The sequence below is a fragment of the Callionymus lyra genome, chromosome 7 (genome assembly GCF_982586985.1).
Source record: "Callionymus lyra chromosome 7, fCalLyr1.hap1.1, whole genome shotgun sequence".
NCBI lineage: Eukaryota > Metazoa > Chordata > Actinopteri > Syngnathiformes > Callionymidae > Callionymus > Callionymus lyra.
Window position 1 is genome coordinate 16,385,483 of NC_141824.1, and position 13,846 is coordinate 16,399,328.

Genomic DNA, 13,846 nt, shown 5'->3' on the forward strand with positions numbered 1-13,846 from the left:
TGTCTTTTTTATTTTTTTATTTTTTTTAATTTTAATCTTAATAATATAAATTTATATAAGAAATTTCTATTATTAAGAAATAGTGTGTGTGTTTAGCCGTTGATCGTTTGATAAAGCGGAACCTTTTCGATGTCGTTTGTTTATCACGGAAGTATAAGCGGAACACTAACAGCTTCCGCTCATCTTGTTTTGAATCCAAGTGAAAACAGTCTCGGCGGACTTAACGGTTCGTATATTGCTTTCTTGCATAGACGACGTTATGCTATTTTAGATAAGAAGATAAGATAACTTTTTGATCGACAACATATCACGTGATGCCGTATAATGTTTCATTCATCCGTTCATTCCTGATCTAATGTTTGCTTGACAGCCATGTCCACCCTGTTCCCCTCACTGTTCCCCCGGGTCACCGAGTCCTTGTGGTTCAACCTGGACCGTCCCTGTGTGGACGAGACCGAGCTGCACCAACAGGAACAACAGCACCAGGCCTGGGTAAACAAACTCTACATTTAAACCTTTAGTTTCTTTAAAGCTGTAGTGATTCAGACTAAAACTATAATATTTATAGATTTGCTATTGAAGCAACTTCAATAAACAATAGCACCAACAATCAATCATTTTACATTCCAAAATAGATCATTTGTTTTCTTATGAATGTGCAAATAAACAACAGAACCAACAATTACTATAAATAAAAATGGTAAAGAGAAAGTGTCAAGTTTGTGGCATTAAAAATAAATAAAACTCTTCACTGGCTTCCAGTTTCTTTCAGGATCAACTTTAAAATTCTGGTTCTTACTTTCAGAGCTATTCATGGTCAGGCTCCTCCTTACATCACTGATCTGATCCAGCCTTACACCCCAGCTCGGGCTCTGAGGTCTGTGGATCAGAATCTACTTATGGTTCCACGCACACGGCTCAGGACCAGAGGAGAGAAATCTTTTCAGGCTGTTGCTCCTAAGCTTTGGAACAATCTTCCTCTCTCTTTGCGCTTGATGGATCTACTGACTCCTTTAAGAAACATCTTAAGACGTTTCTATTTGTGCAGGCTTTTCCTTGAATTACTCGAACTCCTGTGTTGTTCTCGGTGTTGTCTTGATCTTTGAAGTATGTACTGTTTTGAGTATTGTTTTGATTGTTAAAGCGCTTTGTGACCCTGGTCTCGAAAAGCGCTATATAAATATATATTACTTACTTACTTACTTATTAATGTGCTAATAAATAACAAAACCTTACACGTATACATTTAAACTGATGATCCCTTTAAGTATAAAAAAGAGAAAAAAATTTTCTCATATATACATTATATTTATATATAATATATTCACTGTTTACATATTTCTATAAACATGTTCATATGTATGTAAACATATTTCTCTACCATGCTTGTGATGAACCACAAAATACACAAATAAATATAAATAATACACAAATAAATACAAATGATGCACGGATAAAATACACAGATAAAAACAAATAATACACTATTAAAATATACAAATAAATATGAATAATACACAAATAAAATACATAAATAAATTAAAAATGATACGCTAATAAAATGTACGAATAAATGGAATTGTTGGTTTATATGGAACTTGATCTATTCACTGCAGCTGCACTGTTAACCGATTTAACTTTGATGTTTTTATTTCTTTGTGACTCTTGCTTCTGGACAATAGTATCGCCCGACTGATGCTGTAAAGGAAAATAGACAATAAAGTTTTATCACTTGTTAAAAATGAGCTGACACAACCCTCAGAAAGCATCTCATAATGTTACATAAAAGTATATAAAAGTATCGTCACATTAAGTTAACTATCATCGTACAGTATTATAAACATGCACTTCTGTACGGCGTGACCTTGAACTCTTTAAACACGTCAGGATTTCATTCAAGTGTTTCCTCCTTCATTTTGCAAACTTTTATAATATTTTTGCAGGTTTTAAAGATGATTAAATCCTCATCTGACTAGCAGGTTGATTAAAAGGCAAAGTGTGTAGTTTTCCCTTGAAATATCAGAAGCCATTGTTTAGAAGTCGGCGAAGACATATATACTATCCTAGTTACTTCTGCAGTCGACTCCTCACTCGTTACTTCCGGTGCCAAAACAAGCTGTATTTTTCGCGGGTTTGTCCCAAATTGTTACCAAAGTGTTGTGAAAAATGCTGGCCTACTCTGGGAAAATTGGCTTGAATTAATCTTATTTTTAAAGCTTTTTAAGATATTTGTTTTTGATTTTTTACATAAAACAACCAGTACAGTTCAACAGTGTAAATTGTATGATACACAGACAAATGAATAAAAAATATGAAAGAAGAAAATGTCCATCAGAAGAAGGGAAATAACATTTTTGCAGCTGTAAAAATAAAAGTATTTTTATATATCCACACACACACTCAAACATATACAGTATATTCATAAAAAAAATATGAAAAGATGTAAAGATACATACTTGTATAATTAACAGAAAAGATTAAAAAAAAAAACTAAAACAAAAAACTCAAAATAAAAAAAATAAAAAACACAAACAAAACAAAACATGCCTGACAATCTAAACAAGCATTTAAAATATACAAGAAATAAAAGAAGAATTTATCATTTTGCTATAGAAACGATGCCATAGAATTATTTTCTATTGTCTCTCAATATATAACATCATATTATCATAATATATTATATAATATTATGTTGTGTATGACACCAGTTAAGAAATCTGTTGCTATGAGTGCTTATATATTGTGGATTTCTTATAGATATTTGTGTAGAAATATGCGTCAATTTGCTACAATCCAGAGAGTAATTGAGAAGAGGTAGGATATTAAAAAGTATTTTAACTTCTTCCTACCTTATTCAAACCCTTTTTTTTTTAAATATATTTTTATTTGTTTTTGTTTTTAATTGCATATCGATCTTTTGTATGTACAAATATTTTTTGAATCAAATTAATGAATTATTTTCATCTCTTTCACAACAATATACAGTACATGCAGACAAATTTAACCGTCAAGCCACAGAATGATGAGAAGTTTGAAAGTTAAAGTAATTGTAAAACAATATAACTATTATCGACCTTGTGACAGTGTTTCAATGGTCACAAAATTCAACGTGTCATATTGGATCGTCAAATCAAATGTATCTAATCACAATACTGAAGTATACATTGTATTAAGTGATGGTCATGACTTGCTTTTTGATTTCAGTTACAGAGTATTGCTGAGAAAGACAACAATCTAATGCCCATCGGGAAACCTATTTTTGAGGTGATTCGTTTGCTGTGATCATTTCTAAAAATTCAATTTTGTCGTTTTATTTGACTTTTTTTGCTGATGGGTTTTCCCTGATTAACAGCCGGGTTACGAGGAGGAAGAGGAAGAAGACGACGAGGACGAAGAAGACACGGAGGAGGACTCGGAAGACGAGGAAGACATGCAGGACATAGATGAGATGAATGACTACAACGAGTCACCAGACGATGGCGAAATCAACGAGGTTTCCTAATTTGTAACATATATTTTATAAATTAAAGGCTCATGTGCCCACTTTTATATGACCACGAAGGAGGGCTCGAGCTTCATTCTGTCTGATTTATTTTTGTATAAATGTGGGTTTGTTTCTATTTGTCAGGTGGACATGGAGGGAGCAGACCCAGACCAAGCCCAGTGGATGATTTAAAATCTCGATGGTGACTGCTTTTTTTTCTTTTTTTTTCTTTGAGTGTGTGACCGGGATAGTGTGATGAAATACTTTTTTTTTAAATCCTTATCAGTTTTAAAGCTTTGGACGGGAAGAGCAGCACACATGAAACACTGACACTTTTTTTTTCCTGCTCTTGTCATCATCACATGACGACTTTTATTCCTTCCTTCCGAGGGTCAAACTGTCCTCGTGTTTGAACATAAAACCAGAATGAAAAAAAGCAGATGAAGCACAAACGTCGTCGAAATTCAGATGATATTGAACAAATTCCTTCTAAATGTAGAAGCGGCTCAAGTGTCTGAAAACTATTTTTATACTTTGTTTTAAATAACCAGCGGCGACAAATGTTTATAAAAAATAAATTGGTTTGACTTTGTTATATATTGCCTGAGGTGTTTTCAATGATACATCATAAATCAAACACTTTTTTTTCTTTTTTTTATACAACAATTGATTTTCAACTCAGTGAGTCCCCTGGTAAATGAGCTCGGCCATCCCGTCCCTGATGCCCTTGCTGTATTCCAGCATGGCGCGGTGAATCTTCCACTCGTAAAGGCCACTCTTGCGGATGTGCCGCAGGAATTTTGGGGCACCGGGAAAAAGCACATTGTCTGCTAAAATGATTGATCCTTTTCCCAGAAGACCTGATCCCTCCAGCATCTGTTAAAAAAAACATGTATCACTAATCTTTAACCATGGATTGTTAGAGACGCTCTGGTCACCTGTAGGTCAGGAAGGTAGCATTTCTTCCAGTGGTCCATAAAGACAAAGTCAAGCCTCTCCAGACCAAAGTCGGAGCGTAGTCGAGGGATGACTTCGTCAGATGGATTCACAATCAGCTCCACCTACATTGAAGAAATGCCACCATTAGAGAGAGTCGTAGTCTAGAGATCGGGGTTCTTACCGTGTCATCGTCGAACCCCGCTAAGCGAATGATCTTCTCGGCGATGGCTGCGTTCCTCTGGTCCATTTCTATGCTGTAGATCCTGCCGCCCAGAGGAAGACAGCGAGCCATGCGCACGGTGCTGTAGCCGCAGTGAGTCCCCAGCTCCAGCACCGTGATCGGACTCTGCTCCAGCAGAAGCCGGTCAAGAACTTTACCTACCGAGAATAAAATGATCAACTCAATCAGTGTAAATGTGTTTGTTTGTGATGACATTTACTTGAAGAAACGTCTTTTGTGGGAAGAGGTCTTACGAATGTTTTACTTATTTGTTTTTAACTTATTTGTATAAATAAAAAAAATCTGATTATGTTATATATCTTCATATATTTTGTGTTCAATGAAATAATCAAAATTAAATAAATAAATTAAGTAGTACTGCATTTACTCTCACAAATATTTACTTTTTTATAATTTGTATATGAAAAAGGTCAGATGATTTTTTTATTAATATGTAGTTTATGTTCAATGAAATAATCAAAATTTAATTAATTAATTAAGTATTCCTATATTTGCTCTCACAAATTATTTCTTTATTAAATGTGTTTTTTTAAAGTCACAAACGACAATAAAAATGATCAACACGTGTATATAAATGTGTTTAATTTGTGACTACATTTAGTCTCAAGAAATATCTTTTGTGGGAAGAGGTCCCCCAAATGTTTCCTTCAATAACTTGTATTAAAAAAGTCACATCATCTGTTTATATTTATTTGTCCAATTAACTTAACTAAAGTAAGTTATTACTACATTTACACTCGAGAAACATCTTTAGTCGTAGAAGTCTCTCATATTTTTCTCTTTTAAATGTGTATAAAATAAACCCACAATATTTATAAATATATCTCTGTGTTTAAATAGCTAATCAAAATTAAATAAATAAGGAAATAAGTATTACTACATTTACTTTCAAGAAACATTTTTTGTGGGAAAGGGTCTTTCAAAGTTTTCTTTTTGAAATTTGTATAAATAAAAAACGTCAAATTATTTTTTATATATATATATTGTTTTATGTTCTATCAAAATTAAGTAAATAATTAAAGTAAATCTTAAATTAACCATTAAAACGTATTTTCTGCTGTAAAATATATCCAGTATTTCAATAAAAAACAAATATAATAAATCTATTTATATGAAATAATAGTATTGGAATATACATAAAAAGTAAATTTGTAGAATTCAAATTCTACAAAGCTTAAACCAGTACAAATATTGTTCACGAGTGAGGGGAGAATTGAAGTGAGGTCGATTTTGGTGAGTCAGCAGTTATGCAGATGATGCTGATCTTCAAGCAAAGTTGAATCCAAAAAAAATTGTTCGATTAGAAATATTTAAAGAGGACATTTTTAATGAATTAAAAAAACATGTAGATTGTTTCTGGAACTTTATAAAGTACACAGATTCAAATATACCAAAGAGTCATTTTACCATATATTTCCATGACTGACCTTTTTTAGGGCCGATGTTACTGATGAACTCCACCTTGCTGCACCAACTATCAAAAGAATCCAGAACGCTGTCGGGGTCCCCCGGCGTGGCGTGGGTCAGAACATACTCGTACGCACGTTCTTCTCGACTGAGACCCGTCACACAGTCCTTCCAGATCCTCACAAAGACGGCCCGGTACAGGAGGACGAAGTAGAACCGGTATCTGATCAGGAGGGTCAGCAAGAGGGGGAGGAAAGCAAAAGCGATGGCCGGTGACACCATCCTGGCCCCTTGGGATGAAAACAAACCCGGGTACAGTCGTCAATCATTGATGCTCAGGTGTGAATTTAAGCCTCTAGTAAACCAAATGAATTCTCGCGTTTGCCCAAATGTTTCTTAGTTTCATGTATGAAATCCTAAATTATATTTGTCCCCATGATGCATACATGTTCTGGCTATTACCAAGACGGATGGCAAACTTCTGCAGGAGTCCAGGTCTCAAGCAGGCATTTTTTCACATTATTTTTTGTTAGTTTAGCACATTTTAAACTGACCGGTATACTTGCTAGCTCGACTAGTCTCTAAGAATCTGAAACAGAAAACGATAATTGGCTCATCACAATGCAAATGAAACACAATGATTTGATGATTATCATAAGTGACTAGTAACTAGTAAACTAAAGGGAGCTAAAGTGAAAAGGTGGAGGCGCTAATGTAACACTTTTTTACACATAAAATTAAATAAATAAAAATTAAACACTAAATAAACGTTAATTCAACACTAAATAAATGTTAATTCAACACTAAATAAATATAAATTCAACACTAAATAAATGTTAATTCAACAATAAGAAAACGCTAAATAAATATAGATGTAACTATAAATAAATATAATTTCAACACTTTAATTAAATGTAAATTAAATATTAATTAACTCTAACCTGAAATAGATATCAAATTAACACTAAATTGACACGAATGTAACATTTAATATGTGTAAATTCAACACTAAATAAATGCAAATGTAATACAAAATAAATCTAACAGAAACTAATGTAAATTAAATAGTAAAAATACATAAATTTAACACTTAATTTATACCTACTTAACATTTAATAAATGTAAACTCAACAGTAAATACATATTAATTCAACACTAAATACATATAAATTCTACACTACATAAATATAAATTTGACACTAATACATATACATTTAACTGTAAATGTAAAACTGTAAATAAATATTAATTCAAAACTAAATTAATATAATTTCAACACTAAATAATGCCAACTGGTGAATCTAACTGTGAATTAAAAATTGAATAACACGGATATAATTTCAAATAACTAAGAGAGGGTATTTTTAAGGTAAGAAAACAAGGAATGTTTTTAAGTAAATATATAAATTAAGTCTCAAATATATTTATCTTCTCTAAAAAAAAAGCAAGTAAGTAAGTAAAGTTTATTTGTAAAGTGCCTTTCTAGACCAGGCACACAATAAACATAATGTAAATAGAAATTAAGAAAATGATTATATGGTTGAAAACTATATTCGCTGCGGTTTAGAAGTAACCGGTTTATAATGAACCAGAAAACACACACACACACACGTTGACCGTGTTAGAACGTACCTTTATGTTGAATAGCAGGTTCTTCAGCAGCTCAGAAGAACATGGCAGTGTTGGAGGGACAAGCTGGAAGACTGAGCTGTGGATGTTTGTGACAGAACGTGATCTGTCGTTTAAATTATTGATTTGTTGCTCTAGTGTGGTTTACATCTCAATTAATGGGCAAAAACAGGTTTCAAATATCAGCGATATTTATAGACCATCACAGAGACAGGTCGGCCTGAAGCATCCAACTGAAGTCATCATCTTCTATTGGGCACGATGATTGACAACGATTCAAAATATCAACTTTATATTTCAGTAACATCATGTCTTTGAATGATGGTTGATGTATTGATCCTTCCTACGGTACAACGCCAACCAGAGTTGAAATAAATTCTGCTTGGTGACTGTTCTGACATGTTTTTATAAGCAAAAATCTATTGTTTAATAAACATTTTTATTCAATGCAAACATGTGTATATGAATTATATTCTGGATAAAAAGGACTTAAATAAAATAAAAATAAATAACTTTTGTTGTTTCAATTAACAAAACTTCTAAATAAGTAAAAGAAAAATTAGAGTCAGAGACAAAATACATTTTGGGAAAATATTTTGATTTTTGCAAATGTAGCCTCTCCAGAGTACAAGATAAGAAAATTAGTGAATATCATTTGACTTTACTTGAACTTAAATGTAAATTTAAAGCTAAATTAATGTAAATAACAATAAATAAATATAAATTTAAAACTAAAAATATAGAAAAACAATTAATTTATATAAATTTAACACTTAATAAATGTAAATTGAACTATGAAGAAATACAAATTCAACATCAAAAATATATAAATTCAATGGATAAATATGCAATTAACACTAAATATATATTACAAATAATACTAAATAATCTAACAGTAAATAAATATAAATTGAACACTAAATAATTATAAATTCAACATTATGTAAATAGGGGTTTAATAAACGAGAGTTTAATAAACGAGAGTTTACTAAACGTTTAATGATTAATAACCGTCGTTTCTCATTAAATGCAAACATGTTTATATGAATAATATTCTGGATAAAATTTAGCAGACATCTAAATTAGAGAAGAAAAGACAAATGAAATTTTGGAAAAACGATTTAATTGTTGCATATTTAGCCTCTCATGAGTACAAGATAAGAAACTTGGTGAATATCATTTGACTTTTGTGTAACTTCAAATGGTTTCAGATTGTTTTGGATGTTTTTGGGTCACCTCGACTTGGATCCTTTGGGAACACAATGAGGAACGATGAACTAATCACAGCATCGTGATGCTTTTATAAGAGTCTTTCTGTGACTGAGTGCCTTTTAGCACCTTTTTCAAACAGTCAATCAGGAGCCGTTAATCAAGAAGATGACTGGCGGGTGAAGAGAATAGAGAATGACCTCTCAGCGAGTCCGGAGACGTAGATATTCTTGGATGATTGTTTCTCATGATTATTAGTCCTTGTCTGAGCCTTTTATGGAAATATATCAGTGCCATTCGAATATTGAATGGTTGAATTTCACTTTTAAAACGTTGAAACTTTTTAAAAGTATTGATTTTTATCTAATATAATTTAATTAAACAATTTTCTTATTGTAAGCTTTAATTTGATTAACATTGGATTAATAATTTATCAATTGAAAGGTTAAATGTGTTTCGGTTTTTTTTAATGATTGGATACAAATTAAATTATATTTTTCAAAACAAAAGTTTGTTTGTTTACACGTAGAATTTTATTTTCTAATTCCAATAATTAAAAAATACACTTTCCAAATTCAATACTTTTGAATGCATAGCCTTTTAAATTCAGTATACAAATGTTGTTAGAAAAGTGGAAAATTATTTGAATTTAATTTTAAAGGGTATGAATGAAAAAATATTAAATTTAGAAAATGTATTTTTGAATTATTGGAAGTAGAATATCACCCTCTTTGTGTTAATTAATATACATAATATATAAATGATTAAATTACAAATTTAAACCTGAAAAAAATCCAACATTTAAATATATAAGTTATTGAATTCAATTATTGAAAAATAATCAAATTATTTGAAAAAACATTTCAATGTAATAAAAGTTTCAACATTTAAAAAACTAAATACAACCATTCTCTCATACGCATCCGTTAAAACACAAAAATGTAGAACAAAGAATTACAGTTGTGGACACGGCTGCCTGAGCAAAGCTCTGATGAACTTCTTCAGCTCCTTGTCTCCTCTGGTCCACCTCACCAGCCGGGACAACACCAGCCGACCCTCCTCGGCCTGAGCCAGGGACAGGTACGTGGCACTCGGGGAGCTCTCTTGGAAATCGTGGTTTTCCTTAATGTCCAATCCAGGACACACGCAGGTGCCACCTTCTTGCAGCCACAAAGCATTGTGGGCCATGGCGCCTCCGACCCCCGCGGCCCTTTCTGCCCCTCCGCCCGCCCACCTCAGGATCCGGCTCCGGGGATGAGGGACGAGCTGCCGGTCTCCTCCGACTGTGGACACGCTGCTCAGTCGCATCTTAAACGCTGCAGCGGACACAAGCTTCAGTCAAAGACATCAGAAGAATGGATCCGGGGTCACAAGGTTACATTGGAGACCCCTGCACTGGACTCACCGTAGGGGCTGCTGCAGAAGTTCTCCTGGATGTCAGTTTCCCCCTCAGCCGCCAAACTGCAGGCATCACAAATGATTCTTCCTGCACACAAGTGTGACAATGATAGTAAAATATTTCCATTTATTAAAATTTGGAAACAACATTTAAAGGTAAAAAATTGAATTATTATTCCAAAGTGACACTGACGATATTTGTGAAAACATCTCAAATAAAATCCAAATAAAGATGAACAACAAATTCAATTTAAATAAGCTGATTAAATGTGACCCAATAGTACTAGACCAGACCTGTCCACACGTGTATTACACGTACAACTATATAGTACAACTATTTTATGTTGTTTTTTTTATAACTTATATTATTCATGAATAGTATGACTATAGGGGTTTTGTTTAGAGACTTTTGTCATTTTTGTGAGTATTTTTTGTCCCACAAAAAGATAAAAGTAAATATAATTTTTTAAAAAGTTATATAACATTGTGTAACTTAAACGTATATTAGTTGGTCCTTTTTTTTAAAGTTGACGCCACCTCAGAAACAACTACTGTATTAATATTTACTGTATTTTTTGTTTAGTTAAGGTAAGACAATCACATAACTACCTAATGGAAAGTAAACTTGAAAAATAAGGGGGGAAAAATGGTGGGAAAACAAGATGAAACAAAATTAAAAAATGTCGCTTCAATCAAAAAATATTAAATAATAATAAGTAGTTTTAATATATATATATATATATATATATATTAATATATTAAAATAATTGTTTGAACTCTTAAGTGGTTGAAGTAACTATACTTTTTATTGAAACATTTTGATTTATTGTAGCAAATTTTAATATAATAAGAAAGAAAGAAATCCATATCCAACCTCAGAAATATATCCCTGTGACATTATTTTATTTGAATCCTGGTATAAACAATAATAATTTTGTTCTCCGTTTTCAGATTGTTTTGTTTTCAAAAGTAAAAGGAAGACAATCACATAATGGAAAAAAGTACACTTTAAAATGAAGGGAAAAAAACTAATAAAATTGTCAATGAAAAAAGTGAAATGAAAAATGATTAGTACTAACTGAAAAAAGAACAAAAGTTCAATCTAAAATAAAAATAAAAGTGAATCTATTAAAAACGGATGATAAATAAGTAAATGTATAAAGTGAGAGATACATTTTTATTTATTGTAGCAAATTTTAATATAATAAGAAAGAAAGAAAGAAATCCATATCCAACCTCAGAAAAATATATATATAAATAATAATATAAGTTAATCTATTAAAAACGGATGATAAATAAATATATGTATAAAGAGAGAGATACAAGTGTGTGCAATACAAAAATAATTAAAAAAAATACAAAAAATAAATTGATACAATAGGGTTCAGAAAAAAAAATGTAGGTACAATTCTGACCCACTTCCTACTGACCTTTGGCCTCGTCCACTGCGACCTCCCCGGGATTCCGGACTTGCTGCTCCCCGGTGGTGGGGATGCAGAGCTCGGTTCCTCTCGGGAACCGGCTGCAGTTAAACATTTCCGGCCAAGGGAAGCCGAAGGCGCTCATCACCGGCACGCAGTCGTCCCGCACGGCCTCGCACAGACCCCTGCACGGGCTCACGGGTCCACTGTAGTCCTGCAGGCACACGGGCGCAAACAGCGAGCACAGGAACTTCTTGGTGTCCCGGTGGCACAGCTTGGACAGGAGCGGGATCCACGCCGCCGACTGCTGCTGGGCCTCCCGCAGAGAGTCGTGGCCCAGCAGGTTCGGGAGACGCATCTGTCGGTAGCCGATCCCGTGGCACAGAGTCAGGGTGCTGGGGATGTTCTTGCACACCGAGCGGACCGAGGAGCCGAACCCCAGCGACGGGGGTCCGATCTGGACCGAGGCCAGGACGCCAGAGGCGGCGGAGGGTCCGAGCTGAGCCAGCAGGAGAAGAAGAAGAAGGACCAGCATCGTTGGTTCTGTGAGAAGAACTGTGGGCGTCTGGAGGTGTAGACAAAGGTGAGGAGGAACCGGAGGGGAGAGAGGGACAGGAACTCCAGGCGTCGTCCTCCCTAATAACCCTCCGACTCACCCCCGGAGCCTCGACTGTTGCCTCACACTTTATCATAACTTTAGATTTAGTTTAGATTAAGTTTGTCTGCTGCTGCCTTCAACACTCACAGCCAAGTTCATTATTAAAATGGGGGGAAAATATTGGAAGTAAATTTAAATTTAAAAAAACAACAAACTTTTCACTTTCGATTTGAAAAATCCATAAAGAAACAGGAGGAGGATATTTTACTTTATTATTTAGTTTTAAAAAAAAAAGATGCTTCCCTAAATAAACAAGAAATTAATTAAAATACAACTGGTATCAATAAAAAAGTAGCTTACATGAAAACATATTTTCAATAATCATTAAATTTAAAGTGTTTAAATCTTTTTGGATTGAAGTAACTTTTTTAAACAACTTTAATTGAATATTAAAGAAACAAATCTACCATTTTCCACCTATAATAATAATAATAATAATAATAATATATTTTATCTATATTGCATTTAACATTTGCCCACACATCCCAAAGTGCTAAATCCACCTCAGACATACATCCCTATCATTTGATTTTATTTTAATCCTGATGTAATTTTCTCATCTCCTATCGTAAAAATGTTATTTTTTCTACTGGAATTCAGTTTTATTTGAATCTTCACAATATACATATATATCTAGTGTTACAGGATTATAAATATCTGCAGCTAGCACTGTTGACTAGCTAAACTATAGCATTATTTCCTAGTTTTCTTTTGACATTATGATTGAATAATAAATAAACAAATGAACCTCCATATTAAACCTCAGACATACTGCCCTATCATATATATTTTTATTTTAATCCTGGCATGATAACATATTTAATTTATTATTAAAATGAATTTTTTTTACTACTGAAATTCAGTTTAATGTTAATCAACAACATTTCTAATGCATTGTAATAAAAAGAGCAGATGCGTCACATTAAACTGGGTAGGAACTTCAGTCCTTGGCTCCTGCAAAGGTTTGGGTGTCTTAGATGGAACATATTAGCAATACAATGTGGTGTGTTAAACTTCAGAACTGACATTAATCTTGAGTTTTAAATATGAATCAAACTTTATAAGGTCACAGTAAAAAATCAAGAGATGACGTTTAAAAAATGTGATTAAAGGGGATTTTGAATGTGTTTGAAGAGATGAAAGTATTGTCTTTAATCGGGGATCATACACATACACATCAATTTTAACGTGATTAAATTGTTCTCTAGACAGATAACATTCAAGTTCTGAGGGATAAAGCTTGTGACAAACACACTTTGGCAGCTTTGTTAAAGTAAGTAAGTAAGTAAGTAATATTTATTTATATAGCGCTTTTCCAGACCAGGGTCACAAAGCGCTTAAACAAACAAAACAATACTCAAAAAAGTATATACACTTTAAAGATCAAGATAATACTGAGAACAACACAGGAGTTCTAGGGTATCAAGGAAAAGCCTGAACAAATAGAAACGTATTAAGAT

General features: G+C 33.0%; 3 protein-coding genes across 3 annotated transcripts; 1 reads left to right on the forward strand and 2 right to left on the reverse strand.

Annotated features, from left to right (window-relative positions):
* Positions 1-162: 162 nt before the first annotated feature.
* On the forward strand, positions 163-4,081 carry anapc15 (anaphase promoting complex subunit 15). Its single transcript, XM_087795374.1, has 5 exons — positions 163-226; positions 371-492; positions 3,205-3,264; positions 3,353-3,493; positions 3,629-4,081. Exons 2-5 carry the CDS (start codon positions 373-375, stop codon positions 3,674-3,676), a joined length of 369 nt encoding a protein of 122 aa, XP_087651500.1. The 5' UTR covers positions 163-226; positions 371-372; the 3' UTR covers positions 3,677-4,081.
* Positions 4,082-4,162: 81 nt separating this feature from the next.
* tomt (transmembrane O-methyltransferase) lies at positions 4,163-6,353 on the reverse strand. Its single transcript, XM_087795373.1, has 4 exons — positions 6,092-6,353; positions 4,605-4,801; positions 4,423-4,545; positions 4,163-4,360 (listed from the first exon to the last, which is right to left on the reverse strand). Exons 1-4 carry the CDS (start codon positions 6,351-6,353, stop codon positions 4,163-4,165), a joined length of 780 nt encoding a protein of 259 aa, XP_087651499.1.
* Positions 6,354-8,890: 2,537 nt separating this feature from the next.
* Positions 8,891-12,329, reverse strand: sfrp2l (secreted frizzled-related protein 2 like). The gene is made up of 3 exons (XM_087795725.1): positions 11,738-12,329; positions 10,315-10,395; positions 8,891-10,225 (listed from the first exon to the last, which is right to left on the reverse strand). Exons 1-3 carry the CDS (start codon positions 12,261-12,263, stop codon positions 9,864-9,866), a joined length of 969 nt encoding a protein of 322 aa, XP_087651851.1. The 5' UTR covers positions 12,264-12,329; the 3' UTR covers positions 8,891-9,863.
* Between the last annotated feature and the right edge of the window lie 1,517 nt (positions 12,330-13,846).